General features: G+C 47.9%; 1 protein-coding gene across 2 annotated transcripts in view; it reads left to right on the forward strand.

The window, feature by feature from the left end:
- Window positions 1-20,249, forward strand: part of LOC147116899 (uncharacterized) — a 247,368-nt gene that overhangs the window by 192,162 nt on the left and 34,957 nt on the right. For both annotated transcript variants that reach the window (XM_085987344.1, XM_085987345.1), the window contains 2 exons: window positions 18,170-18,208; window positions 19,597-19,635. In XM_085987344.1, the coding sequence (XP_085843470.1) occupies window positions 18,170-18,208; window positions 19,597-19,635 (78 nt within the window). The remainder of the gene's footprint in view (window positions 1-18,169; window positions 18,209-19,596; window positions 19,636-20,249) is intronic.

The raw sequence follows: 20,249 nt of genomic DNA on the forward strand, positions 1-20,249 counted from the left end.
GCCCAATCGACCCAATCTCTCCTCATACGTCATTCCTGCCATCCCAGGTATCAGCCTGGTGAATCTTCGCTGAGCTCCCTCCATGGCAAAAACATCCTTCCTCAGATAAGGCGACCAAAACTGCACACCTCTATCAAATCTCCTCTTAGCCTTCTCTGCACTAAGGACAACAACCCCAGCTTCTTCAGTCTATCCACGTAACTGTAATCCCTCATCCCTGGAACCATTTTAGTAAATCTCTTCTGTACCCTCTCCAAAGCCTTCACATCCACAATTCGCTGTTTTCTATCCCTTAGCCAATATTGTATCCGTGCTGCTACTGCCCCTTTTATCCCATGGGCTTCAATTTTGCTAACAAGCCTAATGCGTGGTAATTTATCAAACGCCTTTTGAAAGTCCATATACACATCAACTGCACAGCCCTCAGCCACCCTCTCTGTTACCTCATCAAAAAACTCAATCAAATTATTCTGACAATTTTCCCTTAACAAATCTCTCCTTTATTAGTCCATGCTGTCCAAGTGGCTGTTACCTTTCTCTGGATTATTGTTTCTAAATGCTTCCCCACCACCGACCATCAACTGACTGGCCTGTAATTGCCAGGTTTATCCCTCTTCCCATTTTGAACAAGGGTGTAACATTTGCAATCCTCCAGTCCTTTGGCACCACCCCTGTATCGAAGGAGGATTGGAAGACTGCGGTCAGCACTTCCGTAATTTCTACCCTTGCTTCCCTCAGCAACCCAGGATGCATGCTATCTGGACCGGGTGACTTATCCACTTTATATCATAACAATTCTTCAACAATTTCTCCTCATCTTCACCTGGCTTTTTTGGCAAATTACTTAAATCAGTCCTCTTGTTACTGACCCCCGCCCCAGCCAGTGGAAACAGTTTCTCCCTTTCTGCTCTATCAAAACCCCTCATAATTTTAAACATCTCTATTAAATCTCCCCTTAACCTTCTCTGCTCTAAGAAGAATAAGCCCAGTTTCACTAGTCTCTCCACATAGCTGAGGTACCTCATCTCTGGTACCATTATGGTAAATCTCCTCTGTACCCACTTTAAAGGCCTTGACAATCTTCCTAAAGTGTGGCACCCAGAATTGAACACAATGCACTAGATGAGGCCTAAGCAGTGATTTATAAAGGTTTATCATAACTTCCTTGCTTTTGTACCCTATGCCTCTAAAGCCCTGGATTCCGTATGCTTTTCAACTTGTCCTGCCACTTTCAAAGATTTGTGTATGTTAACCCCAGGTCTCTCTGTTCCTGCACTCCCTTTAAAATTGCACCTTTTAATTTATATTGCCTCTTTTCAATTGTTCTGCATTACTTCACACTTTTCTGCATTAATATTCATCTGCCATGTGTCTGCCGGTTTCACCAGTATGCCTATGTCCTCTGGAAGTATGCTACTATCCTTCTCACTCACTGTTCACTACATTTCCAAGTTTAGCATCATCTGCAAACTTTGAAATTATGCCCCCGACATCCAAGTCCAGGTTGCTAATATATATCAAAAAGAGCAGTGGTCCTAATACCGACCCATGGGGGATACCACCAATGTTCCCTGTAACTTTTTTTGGGGCCGCCATTTAAAATACCGCGCTTGTGTGGTTTTTGCATTGAAAAGCTGGCTGTCCGGACATCGATCTTCAGTAGCACCCCCTGATTTAACGCCGGACGCTATGTCTAACGGGTTCAGGGGGGCCTACCTGCGGCCGGGGCGGCGCAATTTAAAGGCGAGGTGCCGGGCGGCCATTTTTGTTGCTGGCCACCTGCCAGTACCTGCCTCTGCTGCCGTCCCTGGCCTCCTGAGCACCCCACCCCCCCAGCCCCGCGGAGTGCCGGCTACGATCCATGAGCCTGGCACTTCTCCTGAGTGCCGGGCTCTTTTGCCGGCACTCCGATCCCGGTGGTCTACAGGCCCCCAAACAGTAGCCACACTGTAGGACAGAGTATAAATCAAGAAATAATAGAGGCTTGTAAGAAAGGTACGACTATAATCATGGGAGATTTTAATCTTCATATTGATTGGACAAAGCAAATTGGCAAAGGTAGACTTGAGGAAGAGTTCTTAGAGTGTTTGCAGGATGGTTTCTTGGAGCAATACATTGTGGAACCAACCAGGGAGCAGGCTATTTTAGATCTGGTAATGTGTAACGAGGCTGGAATAATTAATGATCTTGAAGTGAAGGATCCTCTTGGGAAGAGTGATCATAGCATGGTAGAATTTCAAATTCAGTTTGAGGGTGAGAAAGCTAGGTCTCAAACTAGTGTCCTGAACTTAAATAAAGGTAATTACAAAGGTACGAAGGCAGACTTGGTTAAAGTGGACTGGGAAAATATATTACAGGGTAAGACTGCAGAAAAGCAGTGGCAAACATTTAAGGAGATATTTCATAACTCTCAGCAAAGAAAAACTCTAAGAGAAGGATGAACCATCCATGGCTAACTAGGGAAGTAAAGGATGGTATCAAATTGAAAACAAAGGCATACAATGTTACGAAGAATAGTGGAAGGCCAGAGGATTGGGAAATTTTAAAAAACCAGCAAAGGACGACTAAAAAAATGATAAAGAGAGAGAAGATAGCTTATGAGAGTGAGCTAGCAAGAAATGTAAAAACAGATAGTAAGAGTTTCTATAGGTATATAAAAAGGAAGAGAGTAGCTAAAGTAAACGTTGGTCCCCTAGAGGATGAGTCTGGGGAATTAATAATGCGAAACAGGGAAATGGAGGAGACTTTAAACAAATATTTTGGATCGGTCTTCACGGTAGAAGACACTAAAAGCATCCCAATAATGGATAATCAAGGGGCTATTGGGGTGGGGGGGAGCGACTTAAAACAATCACTATCACTGGAGAAAAAGTACTAGGCAAACTAATGGGACTAAAGGTGGACAAGTCCCCTGGACCCGATGGCCTGCATCCTAGGGTCTTAAAAGAGGTGGCTGCAGAGATAGTGGATGCATTTGTTATAATCTACCAAAATTCCCTAGAATCTGGAGAGATCCCAGCAGACTGGAAAACCGCAAATGTAACGCTCCTATTTAAGAAAGGAGGAAGACAGAAAGCAGGCAACTATAGACCAGTTAGCCTAACATCTGTCATTGGGAAAATGCTGGAATCCATCATTAAGGAAGTGGTAGCAGGACATTTAGAAATAATATAGTCAAGCAGAGTCAGCATGGTTTTATGAAAGGGAAATCATGTTTGACAAATTTGCTGGAGTTCTTTGAGGATGTAACGAGCAGGGTGGATAAAGGGCAACCAGTAGATGTCGTGTATTTGGATTTCCAGAAGGCATTCGATAAGGTGCCACATAAAAGGTTACTGCACAAGATAAGAGCTCACAGGGTTGGGGATAATATATTAGCATGGATAGAGGATTGGCTAACTAACAGAAAACAGAGTCGGGATAAATGGGTCATTTTCAGGTTGGCAAACTGTAACTAGTGGGGTGCTGCAGGGATCAGTGCTGGGGCCTCAACTATTTACAATCTATATTAATGACTTGGATGAAGGGACCGAGTATAATGTAGCCAAATTTGCTGATGATACAAAGATAGGTGGGAAAATAAATTGTGTGAAGGACGCAAAGAATTTCCAAAGGGATATAGATAGGTTTAGTGAGTGGGCAAAAATCTGGCAGATGGAGTATAATGTGGTAAAATGCAAGGTTATCCACTTTGGTAGGAAAAATAAAAAAGCAAATTATTATTAAAATGGGGAGAGATTACAAAATGCTGATGTACAGAGGGATCTGGGGGTCCTTGTACATGAATCACAAAAAGTTAGCATGCAGGTACAGCAAGTAATTAGGAAGGCAAATGGAATGTTGGCCTTTATTGCAAAGGGAATGGAGTATAAAAGTAGGGAAGTCCTGTTACAACTGTACAGGGCGTTGGTGAGTCCACACCTGGAGTACTGCGTACAGTTTTGGTCTCCTTATTTAAGGAGGGATATACTTGCATTGGAGGCAATTCAGAGAAGGTTCACGAGGTTGATTCTGGAGATGCAGGAGTTGTCTGGGGGGGCACTAACGGGGCGCTAGGAACTTAGCGCCTGAGCATGGCGATTTTAGTGCCGCTCGCGAAATTGACCAGTTGTTTTGTGGCGGCGCTAAACAGTACCACACTATCTCCTGCGCCCGCAGATCCTTATGTCAGTCGAGCGTGCAACAGCCCGGTAGCGCCTTGGACTGGATATTGAGTCACGCCTCCTGCCTCAGCGCCTGCCACTAAGAACAACAGGTCGAAGGGAAGGTTTTCAAGTCGGGAAGGGGCTGGGGGAGCGCTATTTAAAGGCGGGCGCTTCCTGCCTTTTCTTGTCGGCAACATTTTTGGTACACGCAGGTTGAGAGGGAGAGAGACATTTGGAAAGATTTAACACTGTCCTAAGGAGTTTTGGCCCTCAGCACCACTTTTGAGGTTCCTAAGCGCCGAGCTCTTTCCCTGGACCTATCCATTGGTGCTTCCAACACAATTGCTTTAGAGGTCTCTCCAGGCTGAGATTCAAGGCTGCAATGAGCAGGGTGTGGCTGGCCAGCAAAATAGCCCCTCCCCTTTAAGAACTGGACAGCACCAGTCTGTCTGGTTTCCATGGTAATGGACATCACCTGAGCTTCGGTAGCGTTCTGAGGTAGCGCCTCGCTCCCCGACATTTGTGCCTTAAGAGAGGTGTGTAGTGCCTGATTTAGCACTCAAATCACGTCCTGGGGTGATAGAGGTGAATTTTGCAGTCGGAGGCGATAAGTAGCGCCAGGCACTAAACTTTGCGCCGGGCCGATATTAGCACCCCAAAATTGGCGATACCCAATTTTTCCCCTTATATGTTTATAAAGGACTTTAGTGTTCCCTTTTCAGTTACACGCTAATCTTTTCTCATACATTCTCTTTGCCCCTCTTATTTCCTTTTTCAGTTCTCCTGTGCACTTTCCGTATTCTGCTTGATTCTGTAGTACATGATGAACCTGATATTTATCATCACCTTTCTTGCCCCCTCATAGGAATGTGTCACGTCTCTGCCCAAACTCTCTACTCCTTGAAGGCCTCCCATTGCTTAATTACTGTTTTACCTGATAATCTTGATATCCAATCCACCTGCACTAGATCAGATCCCTTTTCAATTCAATTAGCCCTCTTTCAATTCAGTATCTTCATCTTTGATTGTTCCATGTCCTTTTCCATAACTACTCTAAACCTAATGATAGTGTGATCGTTATTTCCCAAATGCTCTCCCACTGAGACTTGCTCCACTTGCCCCATTTCATTTCTCAGAACTAGATCCAACACGGTTTCCTTCATTGTTGGGCAGGAAATATACTGATCAAGAATGTTCTCTTGTATACATTTCAGGAATTTCTCCCTGTCCTTACCCTTTACACTTTTTTTTCTTACTCTATATTAGGATACTTCAAGTCCCCCATTATCACTATTCTATGGTTTTTATATCTTTCTGAAATTTGCTTGCAGATTTGCGCCTCCATCTCCTTCCCACTACAGGAAACTTTGGTTTATCCGGAGGTTATATGTCCGGAACACTCGATCTAACGGCAAAAATCAGGAGCCGTTTTCTATATGTTTTTTTAGTTCTCGGTGCTTTTTTTTCCCAGTCAAGCACTGCAAGGTCTGTAGCTATAGCAACAGCTTCAGCTACAGATGCTTGCAGCTGCAGCCGACTGTTTTGAAGCTGTTGGTTTGTTGATTCACACGGAGCTTCTCAGTTCCGTATGTTTAAACATTAACTCTGGTTTGTCCGGCACTTTTGATGTTACGGCACCAGCTCGGTCCCGTCAGTGCCGGATATCAGAAAGTTTCCTGTATTTGGTAATCTGTATTAAATGCCCAATGACAGTGTCTACTACTCATTTTTAAATTACTAATCAAAAATGCAATAATCCACAACTGGATTCCCAATTAGCCACAGGTGGCTAACATATTGGACAGCACTGATCTAAACCTTAAAGTAGCTAGATGTTGGTAAGAAGTCATAAATCATGAGAACAAAGCTTGAACAGATTATAAATATCGTCAAAACCATGAGATTCAATTACAAAATTTTAACTTTCAATGGTGGTGTTCATTTTAATAACACTATAATTTAAAGTGAAAATTCAATTGACACTGCTGAAGAGACAAAATAACTTGAAAGATCACAAGTAATTACAAACTGCAATTGAGCCATAGTTCTGTCTCAGAATACAAGTATTTTGCCTTTAAATTTTTAAACACTAACTGCGAATTTAATAGAGGAGGCGGATTGGAGTTGGGTTTCCTGGTGGGCGGGTTCTAGTCCCGCTGCCGGTTTAATCCGCTCTCGAATTGAGATTTTAATTTATGTGGCCTATTAAGTCGCGTTGTGCATGCTGGCCGGTCCAACGTGTGGGATCGGGTCTGTTAGTCGCCTCTGATGACGTTATTGCGGCAGTTGTTTTTAAGGGGCCCATGCAGCCTCAGCCTTTCATTTCTCGTTTCTGCATGTATTTGAATGGGCCCTGGCTACAATGAGTGCTGCAAAAGCCAAGGCTGCTCCAAGGCTTAATGAGGACACCCTCCAAGCTCTTGTGGAAGGGAGTAAGAGGGCACAGGGAGATTCTGTTCCCTCCCGATGGCCAGAGGAAGCTTCCTCAGGAAACAAAGGCAGCCTGGCTGCACATTGTTGAGGAGGTCAGCGCTAGGGCCATACGTTCATGCACCTGGGTCCAGTGCCGGAAACGGTTTAATGATCTTCTGCGATAATCAAAAGTGAGTATCACATCACACTTACCTTCAATCTGCTTCCCTTCTCTTCTCATCACCAGCACTCTGCTTTGTAAGCCTGCTCCTCCACATCCCACCTTACCCTTACTTCCCTTGCACCCTTACCTATCCATCTCTCTCTCTGTACTGAATCACTTCACCATCCTAGTATGCACTCCTCACACTCGCTCTCACTGTTATGCAATGACAACTAACAACGCACAGGGAGGCAGCTTCCTCTTGGCACCTCACTCCATCTTGGTCCCGCTCTAAACTTCAATGTTATGGATTCTTCACAGTCACTCGATCACTCTCGCTGAAACTCCACTTGTGTTCCTCCTTGCAGGTAAAGATAGCCCACAATAAGAGGGAGAGAGCGAAGACAGGAGGTGGCCCACCATCCCTGGCGACATTGACAAGTGCTGAGGAGGCTGCGCACGAGATCGTGGGAGATGGCGAGGAGCTGGAAGTGGGGGACGGAGAGAATGGTGCACCAGACGAAGCTGGTGACAGAAGAGATTTTCAACCCTCACATTTTGATTTCATGATTGACTGAAATAGCATATGATGTTCATAGAGATTAACTTTTGATCATCTGCACAATAGGATGTGTCTGCTACCTAAAAATCAGATGTATAACTCATGCCTTTACTCGCTCACAGGACCATCGAGAGCTCCCCTCCCCACTGTCCAGGAGGAAGAGCCGGACGACTCCTCAGAGGAACCTGCAGCCTCTGAGGGAGCAGCGTCACCAAGGCTCGGCGCACCCAGCACCAGCGCAGATACGCACACCTCGGCAGGGCCTTCGCGACATAGAGTAATGCTGTCACCTGGTGTATCACTGCTCACAAGTGAGCATCAGCAGATGGTGGAGACAGCGACAGCAGTGGAGAGTCCTCATCGGAGGTCGCAGGACGCTCCTAGCTCTGCTCAGCTGCATGTAGATGCTGTGCCTCTGGGGCCATCCAGAAAGAGAGCGGTGCTGGAACTCCAGGAACAAGTGCAGGAGTCTCTGACATGGTTTGCCTCCAGGGTAACTGCGAGTGTGGAGAGAATGGAGGAGTCTACCTGAAACATGAGCACTGCCTTTGTGGAGGCAATGGTGCATGAATGTGCCACCATGGAGAGGGTAGCAACCTCCATGGAGGACATAAGTCACCAGACACACGAGAACAAGGTAACTCTTCTAAATATATGGTCTACTATGGAGGATAGATGGGCATGTATTGAGGAGAGACACCAGAGGTACATGGAAGTCCCCATTATGAAAATTGTCAGTACTGAGATGGGTCCTCATGGCCCCACTGATGTGAAGCAAGGTGCTCTCCAGCCTCTTGCTAGCTGAGAAGTGTGGGTGACCCATGAGAGGGATGTTGGTGGCAGACAACAAGGAAGTGTGGGCTCCTCTCCAAGCGCTCACACGACCGTGCTACTGCGGAGCCCTCGGTCAGAGCCCCAGAGTCCTCACCCAACTGAGGTGGCCGTCTCAGCCCCTGCACAGCCACAGGAAGAGCAAACTGTGGAGGAGCCCTCCCAGGCTCCCAAACCCAGAGGAAACCCGCCAAAGGCATCTAAGCAGGCGCAGCATCACAGTGAGCAAGGTGCCTCTACATCTGCTGAAGCCACAGGGGAAGCACCACGTAGAAGCACGCGTAAGAGGAAGCTAACACACAAATAGTCACAAGGGTAGTCACTTGGGTGTTTTGTTCTGTTGTATATTTTTGATTGTCATCCTTTTGTGATGAGATTAAACAAAAGTAATGGCAAACAGTTGAAGTTCTCGCCTATGTGTTCTGGGAAATGGAAGTTGCACATTGAGGGCTCAGGGCAACTTCCATTTGTAATGATGGTGCTGAGAGTGATAGGAAAGCACCGTTTATTGGAGAGATGATGTAAGGCGTGTTAAGAAGGTCGTCCACACATTCATAGCCATATGCCAGCCACCTGTGGTTGAAGCATAAGCTTACGCGAATCTGGCATGGATGAATGCATCCCTTGCATGATGACCAGCAATGTGGTCGAGTGCTGCTGCATTGGGCACATCTGGCCCCGTCCCACAAGGCATGCCTCCTCCTCGTCCTCCTCTGTGCTCTGCACTGAGCAACTTGTTTCTCAGGCAGCGCTAAGCCATGCTGCTGTGCGATGTTATAGTGTCACAGAGTCATAACGTCACAGAAGGAAGCCATTTGGCCCATCGAGTCCGTGCCGGCTCTCTGTAGAGCAATCCAGTCAGTCCCATTCCTCCGCTCCATCCCCGTAGCCCTGCAAGTTTATTTCGCTCAAGTGCCTATCCAGTCTCCCCTTGAAAACATTGAGTGTCTCCGCTTCCACCATTTCCGTCGGCAGTGAATTCCAGGTCATCACCACTCACTGCGTAAAAGGTTTTTCCTCACATCCCCCCTGTTTCTCTTGCCCAAAACCTTAAATCTGTGTCCCCTAGTCCTTGTACCATCAACTAGTGGGAACAGCCTTTCCCCGTTTAGCCTATCCAAACCCATAATCTTGTACACCTCTATCAAATCACCCGCAACCTCCTTTGCTCTAATGAAAACAAATCCAGCTTCTCCAACGTTTCCTTGTAGCTAAGATCCCCCATCCCCGGAACCATCCTGGTAAATCTCCTCTGCACTCTCTCAAGGGCCTTCACATCCTTCCTAAAGTGTGGTAACCAGAACTGGATGCAATACTCCAGTTGTGGCCTAACCAGCACTTTATAAAGGTTCAGCATAACTTCTCTACTTTTGTACTCAATACCTCTATTTATGAAGCCCAAGATCCCATATGCTTTGTTAACCACTCTCTCAATATGTCCCGCCACCTTCAGGGACCTATGTACATTAACTTCCAGGTCCCGCTATCCCTGCACACTCTTTAAAACTGTGCCATTAAGTGTATATTGCCTCTCCCTGTTCCTTCTGCCAAAATGCATCACCTCACACTTCTCTGTATTAAATTCTATCTGCCACTTGTCTGCCCATTCTGCTAGCCTTTCTATGTCCTGTTGCAGTCGATTGGTATCATCCTCACTGTTTGCCACCATCCCCCCCCCCCCCAATTTGGAGTCCGGCAAATTTAGAAATTCTACTCTGTATTCCAATATCCAGGTTATTTATATATATATATCAAAAAAAGCAGTAGCCCCAGCACTGATCCTTGGGGAACACCACTGTCTACTATCCTCCAGTCTGAAAAACAGCCATTTACCACAACTCGCTGTTTTCTGTCCTTAAGCCAATATCTTATCAAAGCTGCCATTGACCCACCTATTCCATGAGCCTCAATTTTGTTAACCAGCCTTCTATGTGGTACTTTGTCAAAAAAAGTTATGCAGGGCACAGCAGACGACGATGATTCTGGTCACCCTGGCTGGTGCATCCTGCAGGGCTCCACCAGATCTATCGAGGCATCTGAATCGCATTTTGAGCAAGCCGATGGTTTACTCAATGATGCTTCTGGCAGAAATGTGGCTCTCATTGTACCGCTCCTCAGCCTCATCTGATGGCCTCCTCATCGGTGTCATGAGCCACTTTTTCAGGGGATAGCCCTTGTCACCAAGTAGCCATCTGGAAAGTTGTGTTGGCAGATTGAAGAGCTGAGGCACATAGACTGCCGCAGCATGAAGGAGTCATGGCAAATGCCAGGGTACTTTGCGCAAACATGCATGATGATCTTCCGGTGGTTACACACTAGCTGGACGTTACGGGAGTGGAATTCCTTGCAGTTGACAAAAACAGCTGGATTGTGATGGGGTGCTCTAATAGCTTCATGTGTGTAGTCTACAACACTCTGCAACCTTGGGAAGCCTGCCATATTTGCAAAGTCAACGGCACGCTGTTACACTTGCTTCATCAATGGAGAAGTGGATGTAATTGTGTGCCTTTGCAAAGAGGGCATCGGTAGCCTGCATGATGCAGGCGTGTGCGACTGACTGGGAAATGATGCTGATGTCTGCAGCTGCTCCCTGGCAGGAGCCCAAAGCAAAGAAGTTGAGTGGGGTGGTGACTTTGACCGCCACTTGTAAGGAGTGTCCACACGCTCCTCTGGGCTCCAGGTGCTGGTGCAGCATTGCGCAGACGTCAGCGACTACGTCTCGCGGAAGTCTCAGCCTACCTTTGGCACTGCTGCTCACTCATGTTGAGGGAGTTCATCCTCTGTCTATAAACCCAGTGTTGGGGGTATCTCTTGCGGCGAGGTGCAGGCCTGCGCTGACGCCCTCTGCCTTGTGCATCATCAGGTGGCTGAGGAGAAGGTTGGCGCTCCTGTTGTTGGTGCTGCTGCCGTGACTGGTTGCGCTGCTGCCGCGGCAGCTCTTCCTCCGAATCTGACCACCAGGATGAGAGGATATAAATGGTTCCCATACCGCTGGTATATATCTCAGTCGGGGAATGGAGGTTGTTTGCGCTCAGACAAAGGGGACAGAGGGTATTCCAAGGAGCTCACACTGTGATGCACTATCAATTACTCAAAAGACTGAGGTTAAGCGAGTAACTAACAGGCTTTTATTAACAAGAGAATGAAGATGTGCCTCGAGTGGTCGACCAGTCCAGAATACAGAGGGACTGTGGAGCAGTCACCTTTATACCTGGACTCGTGGGAGGAGTCAGCCGAGGCATGTACAGACATGTACACAGTGGAATACAAACAGTGGTTTGCCACATTCACCCCTTGTTTAAAAATGAGTCCGGTGGGGTGAAGTGTATTAAAAGTTTGTGTATTGGAGTCTCTCCGGAGGTCTTGTCTGCCGCTGTGATCGACGTGGCGACGGCAGGGGTAGTGAAGCGTCCGGCGTCGAGTCCCGCGTAGGCTGGGGCACTGGTGTGTAGTCCTCGTGGGTGTCGAGCGGGTCGCGGGGCCCAGGCGTGCCGTCTGCTGGGGTTGGATATTGGATCGTGGGGGGGGGTGGTAGTGGGTAGTGGGTTACTGGGGCCCCCGAGGGTGCGAGGTCTCGTATGGAGACTGTGTCCTCCCGCCCGTCCGGGTACGCAATGTAAGCGTACAGGGGGTTGGCGTGGAGGAGGTCGACCCTCTCGACCAGGGGGTCCGTTTTATGGGTCCTCACGTGTCTTCTCAGTAGGACCGGCCCTGGGGACGTCAGCCATGGCGGTAGCGATGTCCCTGATGTGGACTTCCTTGGGAAGACAAACATTTTCTCATGAGGGGTGGCGTTAGTGGCAGTGCAGAGCAGTGACCGAATAGAGTGGAGCGCATCGGGGAGCACATCCTGCCAGCGGGAGGTCGGAAGGCCCCTAGACTTTAAGGCTAGCAGGGCGGCCTTCCAAACTGTCGCATTCTCTCTTTCCACCTGTCCGTTCCCCCGGGGGTTGTAACTGGTGGTCCTGCTTGTGGCAATACCCCTAGCGAGCAGGTACTGGCGGAGTTCGTCGCTCATAAACGATGAGCCCTGGTCGCTATGGATATAGCTGGGGAAACCGAACAGGGTGAAGAGGTCGTTCAGACATTTAATGACCGTGGCACTGGTCATGTCCGGGCAGGGGATGGCGAACGGGAAACTGGAGTACTCATCAATAATGTTGAGGAAGTACACATTTCGGTCGGAGGAGGGGAGAGGCCCTTTAAAATCAACGCTCAGGCGCTTGAAGGGGCGAGTGGCTTTTATCAGGTGAGCCCTGTCTGGTCTATAAAAGTGCGGTTTGCACTCGGCGCAGACTTGGCAGTTCCTGGACATGGTCCTGACCTCCTCCAATGGAGTAAGGCAGGTTGCGGGCCTTGATGAAGTGGAAGAACCTGGTGACCCCCGGGTGGCAGAGGTCATTGTGGAGGGCCCGCAGTCTATCGATCTGCGCGCTGGCGCAGGTGCCACGCGATAGAGCATCCGGGGGTTCATTGAGCTTCCCGGGCCGGTACAAGATCACGTAATTGTAGGTGGAAAGTTTGATTCTCCACCTCAAGATCTTGTCGTTTTTGATTTTGCCCCTCTGCTTGTTGTTAAACATAAAAGCAACTGAACGCTGGTCAGTGAGCAGGGTAAATCGTTTTCCGGCCAGGTAGTGCCTCCAATGACGCACAGCCTCCACAATAGCCTGGGCCTCCTTCTCAACAGCGGAGTGTCTGGTCTCCGGGCCCTGGAGGGTTCGTGAAAAGAAGGCCACGGGTCTCCCCGCCTGATTAAGGGTAGCGGCCAGGGCAAAGTCGGACGCGTCGCTTTCCACCTGGAAGGGGATGGATTCGTCCACTGCGTGCATGGTGGCTTTGGCAATGTCTTCCTTGATACGGTGGAAGGCAAAGCGGGCCTCTGCCGTCAAGGGAAAAGAGGTGGACTTGATCAGCGGACGGGCCTTGTCCGCATAGTAGGGGACCCACTGGGCGTAATAGGAGAAAAACCCTAGGCACCTCTTCAGGGCCTTGAGGCAGTGGGGCAGTGGGAGTTCCATAAGGGGACGCATCCGGTCGGGGTCGGGACCGATGACTCCGTGTTCCACAACACAGCCAAGGATGGCGAAGCGGGTTGTGCGGAATATGCACTTCTCCTTGTTATACGTCAGGTTCAGGAGTTGGGCGGTGCAGAGGAATTTTTCGAGGTTTGCATCATGGTCCTGCAAGTCATGGCCGCAGATGGTCACATTGTCCAGATATGGGAAAGTGGCCTGCAACGCATTTTGATCGACCATCCGGTCCATCTCCCTTTGGAAGACGGAGACCCCGTTGGTGACGCCAAAGGGAACCCTAAGGAAGTGATAGAGGTGGCCGTTTGCCTCAAAGGCAGTATACTGGCGGTCCTCAGGGCAGATAGGGAGCTGGTGGTACGCTGATTTCAGGTCAATGGTCGAGAAGACGCGGTACTGCGCGACCTGGTTGACCATATCAGCTATGCGGGGGAGTGGGTAAGCATCCAGCAGGGTGTAGCGATTTATTGTCTGGCTGTAGTCGATGACCAGGCGCTGCTTCTTGCCGGTCTTAACGACCACAACCTGGGCTCGCCAGGGGCTGGTGCTGCCCTCAATAATCCCCTCCTTCAGGAGCCGCTCCACTTCGGTTTTAATGAAAACCCTGTCCCCGGCACTGTATCGCCTGCTCTTTGTGGCGATGGGCTTACAGTCGGGGGTGAGGTTAGCAAACAGTTGGGGGGGGGGTGACTCTGAGTGTGGAGAGGTTGCACCTGGTGCGCAGCGGGCAATTTGGAAGCTGCTGGCTGCGGACTGTGAGTGGGGGGAGGGGTCCACCGTACGCCATCGTAACACTTTTAAGGTGGCACTGAAAATCTAACCCTAGTAGAACAGCAGCGCAGAGGTGGGGCAGGACCAGAAGTTTAAAATTATCGTACACAGTCCCGTCTACTAAGAGTGTCACCACGCAGTAGCCGCCAATGTCCGCCGACTGGGACTCGGAGGCCATAGAAATCCGCTGGTGCGCAGGCAGGACTGGGAGAGAGCAACGCCGCACCGTGTCGGGGTGGATGAAGCTCTCCGTGCTCCCAGAGTCAAAAAGGCAGATTGTTTCGTGACCATTTACCTTAATGTCCATTGTGGACCGGGCCAGTTGGTGCGGTCTCGCTTGGTCCAGCGTAACGGAGGCCAGCGTAGGGGTCGGTGTGTCGTTGCGGGTATCAGATGAGGCGGTGTTGGGGGCCAAGATGGCGGCTGGCGTCCATGATCCCCATGTGGCTGGAGGCGTCGAAAATGGCTGCTGTTCCGGTGGTTCGCACATGGCTGGGGAGGCCTAAGATGGCGGCCCACACGCGGCGCTGCTGGGGTTCGGGGTGGCTTTGGCCCTGCAGACGCTGGCGTAGTGTCCCTTCTTCCCGCAGCCCGAGCAGGTTGCATTTTTCGCCGGGCAGCGCGCTCTGGGGTGTTTGGCCTGGCCACAGAAGTAGCATTTCTGGCCTTGGGACACTGCTGCGGTAGTTGGGCCGTTGCTGGGATGTGGCTGGGGTGGCATGGCGCTATGAGACGGTCCTACCGTGTCCCAGGCTGTCGTTCCCCGCGGCGTCCACGGTGCAGAGGAGTAGGCGTCCATGCCCCGGTAGGCTGCGTCCAATGATAGTGCGAGTTCAGAGGCCTTGTTGAGGTCGAGGTCACTCTGCTCCAACAGTCGCTGTCGGGTGTAATTGGACCTGTGGCCCGCCACAAAAGCGTCCCGGATAAGTTCCTCTGTGTACACGGCGGCCTTTACATCCTTACAACCACAGGCCCGGCCAAGCACAGACAGTGCCTGAAGGTATTCCTCGGTCGATTCCCCAGGTTGTTGTTTACGACTCCCCAGGAGGTGCCTGGCGTACACCTCGTTCACTGGGCGCGTGTACTGGTCCTTGAGGAGCTTGAGAGCAGCCGTGTACGAGGTCGCGTCCTGGATGACCGAGTACGCTCGGTGGTTCACTTTGGAGATCAGGACATCCAGTTTGTCCTCATCCGATTTGACCGTTGCAGCGGAGGCGATCAGGAATTTTTCAAAGCACTTAAGCCAGTGAGCAAACTTGGTGGATGCGTCCGCCTCCCGATGGTTTAAGTCCAGGCATGCTGGTGTGAGGATCTTCTCCATTATAAAAAATCTTGTTAATAAAATTGATGCGCTATCAATTACTCAAAAGACTGAGGTTAAGCGAGTAACTAACAGGCTTTTATTAACAAGAGAATGAAGGTGTGCCTCGAGTGGTCGACCAGTCCAGAATACAGAGGGACTGTGGAGCAGTCACCTTTATACCTGGACTCGTGGGAGGAGTCAGCCGAGGCATGTACAGACATGTACACAGTGGAATACAAACAGTGGTTTACCACACACTGCAGATGGATTTCAGCCTCAACACTCAAGATTAGTAGAGCTGAAAAATGTCTCCCAAACCTCAAAGCACTAAGTTGTGGCATGTGAAAGACTGAGAGATTGCAGGACCCCTTTAAGCTATTCGAACAGCTGGCAACAATTCAGGTCCTCACTCAACCCAGCTCGATTCAGCTGGCGTGTTTTTCTGAAGACGGGCAGCATGTTAAAAAACCTGCAAAATCTGAACAGGCAGTTAAAATAGGATTATCCAGGCAGTTAACAAGCTGTGAACTGCCTTAACTGCCTCTCCCGCCGTTTGGTGTCGGGTCAGTTCAGGAGCGGCTGACCCGACACTTGATAAAGTTGTGTGGAGGAGGGATGGCGGCGGGTTCGCAGCCCGCCGACAATTTTTCCGATTTTCATAACAGATCCACCTCCAAACATGCCCTCTGAGGTCAATTAAATTCGGGGCCAAAAGATTAGAGTGCACAAAAGAATCTTTGTTATTTTGGTAAAGGGCTAGAATGTCTTTAGTACTTATAGGATCACTTTGGAGACTTCTTCAGTGAGACTGATTAGTTGGTTATCAATTAAAAAAAATAATTTAATCCTTGATTAATTCAAAACAATGGGGTAATTTTCTGATCGCATGGCACGGAACCCCATCCATTGGCAACACATAACGGAAAATGATATCTGAATCGGAAACTGCTCAGAATTTTCCATCCATTAATTTTACTCCACTCATTGGTCGCGATTTCGCCAGCAGAGGCGGGATCGTGGCGGGAGAGGTGATTGGTGGGTTCCGGTCCTGTTCCCGGCTGCAGCCACTCTGTAAAAAGGATTTTCCGTTAATAGGGCTTGTTAAGCCCACTCTGCGGGGTTCCCGGCCAATTAAAAGGAAGCAGGTCTGATGACGTCATTTGATGACGCGTCATCAGCCGGTTTCCTTAAAGGGACCATGGCTGCATTCATTTAGACAGCTGTGCTGTCAGTATTCTGCAGCAATGAGGTACTGCAAACACTGACAGGCACTACACAAAGGTGCACAGCTGCACCCAGGCTCGCGCATGACTGCCTCCATATGCTTTTGGAGCGAGTCACAGCACGCAGGGAGGTCCTCTTCCCTTCCATGGGCGGAAGAGACCTCCCCAGGACACCAACACAGCCTGGTTGCACATTGCACAGGAGGGTACAAGCAGGGATATCGTCAGGAGGACCAGGCTGCAGTGGTGCAAACCTTTAAATGATCTCAGTGGATCACGAAATGTTACTGCAAAGCCACAGTCAACCTCATCCTGCTGTGCCACTCGTCACATCCCCGTAACTCTGCCTTCCCTACCCTACAACTGCACATCCTTACTCACACCAACTTACCTTGCACCTCCGCCCATCCCTCTCTAGCTACATTATCACTTCCCCATCTCACTAGCCACCCCTCACACTCACCCTCATCCTAGTGCAATCATACCAACTAACAACACACAAGGAGGCCACTTGGGTGTTTTATGTAATGTTCATGTAAATTTTCTGTTAATGTGGTGTCAACATTGAAACCTTTATTTTCAACACTTTGCGTTCTTGGACAGATTTGTGTGCACCTTTGGAAGTGGCTTAGTGAATTCCAGTGAATGGTGAGACATAATGGTACACCCCACAATGGTGATGACTGTGAAAGGAATGGCTTGGTCATTGTAGAAATGCTTTATGGTGATGGTGTGGTGTTAACCTGGTGCATCATGTGGCAGCCAGGGTGTACAGCGCGAAGCGAAGTAAATCTAGCCATGGTGATGACATCGCTGGCATCCCTGGCAGCAATGTTGTCGGGTGCTGATGCCCTGTGTCCTGTGCAGCATCAGGTGATTGCAGAGAAGGTTGGTATTGTTGTTGGTGATGTTGGTGTGCCTGGTGATGTTGGTGTTGGGGCTGATCGTGGAGGGATTCAGAGGACCAAGGTGAGAATTTTTAAAGGGCAGCAATGTTGTTGGAATAGATGGCAGCTGAATTTGAGATGACAGAAGCGATTTGTCAATGGTGATAGAGCTTGTTCCAAGGAAGTGAATGGATAGAGAGTTTACTCCAAACACTTCCAAACTGCATACAGCTCAAAAGTGTCTTCCAAGCTTCTGACATTGGAAAGTGACCAGCTGTGAAATGATAGCTTTCATACCAATTTTGCAGCTGTCATCTATTCACAGCAATGGGGAGACATAGAGAACCCGACCTACTTACCTGACGCGATCTCCGAACGACGTGAACCCCATTAAAAATGTGGTAAAATAGAAAAAGGCTGGCAAAATAGTAGTAAACAAGCACTTAACAAGCAGTTAAGTATCTTAAATGCCTCCCCCGCCGCTTGGTGTCGGGTTTGTTCTGAAATTGCAGATACGACACTTTGGAAACTTACATGGAGGCGGGTTCGCAGCGGGTTTCCAACCCACTGTCAATCATTTCGATTTTGACAGCAGACCCGCCTCCAAACCCACACTCTGAGCGCTGGCAAAATTCAGCCCATGATTTCAATTGATGGAATGTTGCAGGCACATTTCCTGATATGGGCTGCCATTAAGCAAGATTCACCACCCCCGACAGCCCCATTAGACAATTGCTTGTATAATATCATTAGATTTATGCTTTGAAGATTAAATGTAGAATTGATGAGATATTTTAACCATGAGGTTGCAACTGAGCATCTCCGCTATTTGTCAACAGAGAGGGAGATGGACGAACTGGAATCTTTTGAAGGACATGGTAAGTAATGGATGAAATAAGACTTGATGTGAAAAAGATTTGTTTTATTTTCAAAACGTATTAATTTAAGGGTAACTGATCTAAACCAGCATTGTCCAATAACGTGTTTCTCTGCTGTAAAATTATATGTAGTTCTAGGTATTCATCTGTCTATTATTCAGTGTGCTAAGTTGGGCCATTGCTGTAGTGATGCACCTGATTTCTGATACTTGAGCCCATTGGTGAATTATACAAACATCAGTGTACCTTCTAGTCGCACATATTTGGTCACCCTCTCAGATGGACATTTAGGATTCCCACAGCACTATTCGAAGATGAGCAGGGGAGTTCTCCCGGTGTCTTGGCCAACATTTATCCTGGAACCAACACCTAAAACCTAAAACAGATGAATTGATCAGACATTTAATTGCTGTTTGAGGGGCCCTGCAGTTTGCCAATTGCTGCTGCATTTCCTACATTACAAAAGTGACTACAATTCAAAAGTAAGTCAATGATTGTAAAGTGTTTGGGACATCCTGAGGTTGTGAAAAGCATATATAAATGCAATTTTTTTTGTTCTTTACTTCAACTTACTATCTATTTCCATTTTCACTCTGAAATTGATCCTGTGTGACACAAAAACGGGACAGAGGGATTATTCCATATCACCAACAACCTGAACTTCAAACTTTTGAAATCAGTAATGCTACCGCATTCATAGAATCATACCGCACAGAAGGAGGCCATTTGGCCCAGCGTGCCTGTGCCGGCTCCTTGAAAGAGCTATCCAATTAGTCCCACGCCCCTGCTCTTTCCCCATAGCCCTGCATATGTCTCTTTTCAAGTATATATCCAATTTCCTTTTCAAAATTAGTATTGAATCTGATTCCCCACCCTTTCAGGTAGTGCATTCAAGATCGTAACAACTCGCTACAAAGAGCTAGAAGGCATTCAGTACTTATAGGATTACTTTGGAGACTTCTTCAGTGAGACTGATTAGTTGGTTATCAATAAAACAAAAACAAATTTCTATTATTGAAACTTAATCCTTGATTAGTTAAAAACAATGGGATAATTTTCTGAGTGCATGGAAACAAACTTCAGGCATCAGCAACACATATCAGAAAATGATATCAGAATCGGAAACTGCCCGAAATTTTCTATCCATTGATTTTATTCCATTCACTGACTTCAATTGATGGAATGTGGCAGGCAGTGTCACTGTGATTTCTTGATATGGGCTGCCATTAAGCAAGATTCACCACCCCCAACATGTATGTGGAAATCAGCTCCATTAGACAATTGCTTGTATAATACCACTGGCTTGTGGTTTGAAGATTATATGTACCATTGTTTAGATATTTTGATCTGTGAGGTTGAAACTGAGAATCTCTGCTATTTGTCAACAGAGAAGGAGATGGAGGATCTGTGTGATTTCGAACAAAATGGTAAGTAATGGATTGAAATAAGACTTGATGTGAAAAAGTTTTAAGTTTTATTTGCAAAATGTAGCAATTTAAGGATGACCCAGTGGTATTAGCATTGCTGATCTAAACCAGCGTTGTCCAATAACATGTTTCTCTGCTGTAAAATTATATGTAGTTCTAGGTATTCATCTGTCTATTACTCAGTGTGCTAAGTTGGGCCATTGCTGTAGTGTTGCACCTGATTTCTGACACTTGAGCCCATTGGTGAATTATACAAACATTAGTGGTACTGTACCTTCTACTCACACATATTTGGTCACCCGCTCAGATGGACATTAAAGATCCCACAGCACTATTCGAAGATGAGCAGGGGAGTTCTCCCGGTGTCCTGGCCAACATTTATCCTGGAATCGACACCTAAAACAGATAAATTGATCATACATTTAATTGCTGTTTGAGGGGCCCTGCAGTTTGCCAATTGGCTGCTGCATTTCCTACATTACAAAAGTGACTACAATTCAAAAGTAAGTCAATGATTGTAAAGCACTTTGGGACATCCTGAGGTTGTGAAAAACATATATATGTGCAATTTTTTTTGTTCTTTATTTCAACTTACTATCTATTTTCCATTTTCA

Source organism: Somniosus microcephalus, chromosome 5 (assembly GCF_052327205.1).
Source record: "Somniosus microcephalus isolate GS21.2 chromosome 5, FLI_Smic_1.0, whole genome shotgun sequence".
Classification (NCBI taxonomy): Eukaryota; Metazoa; Chordata; class Chondrichthyes; order Squaliformes; family Somniosidae; genus Somniosus; species Somniosus microcephalus.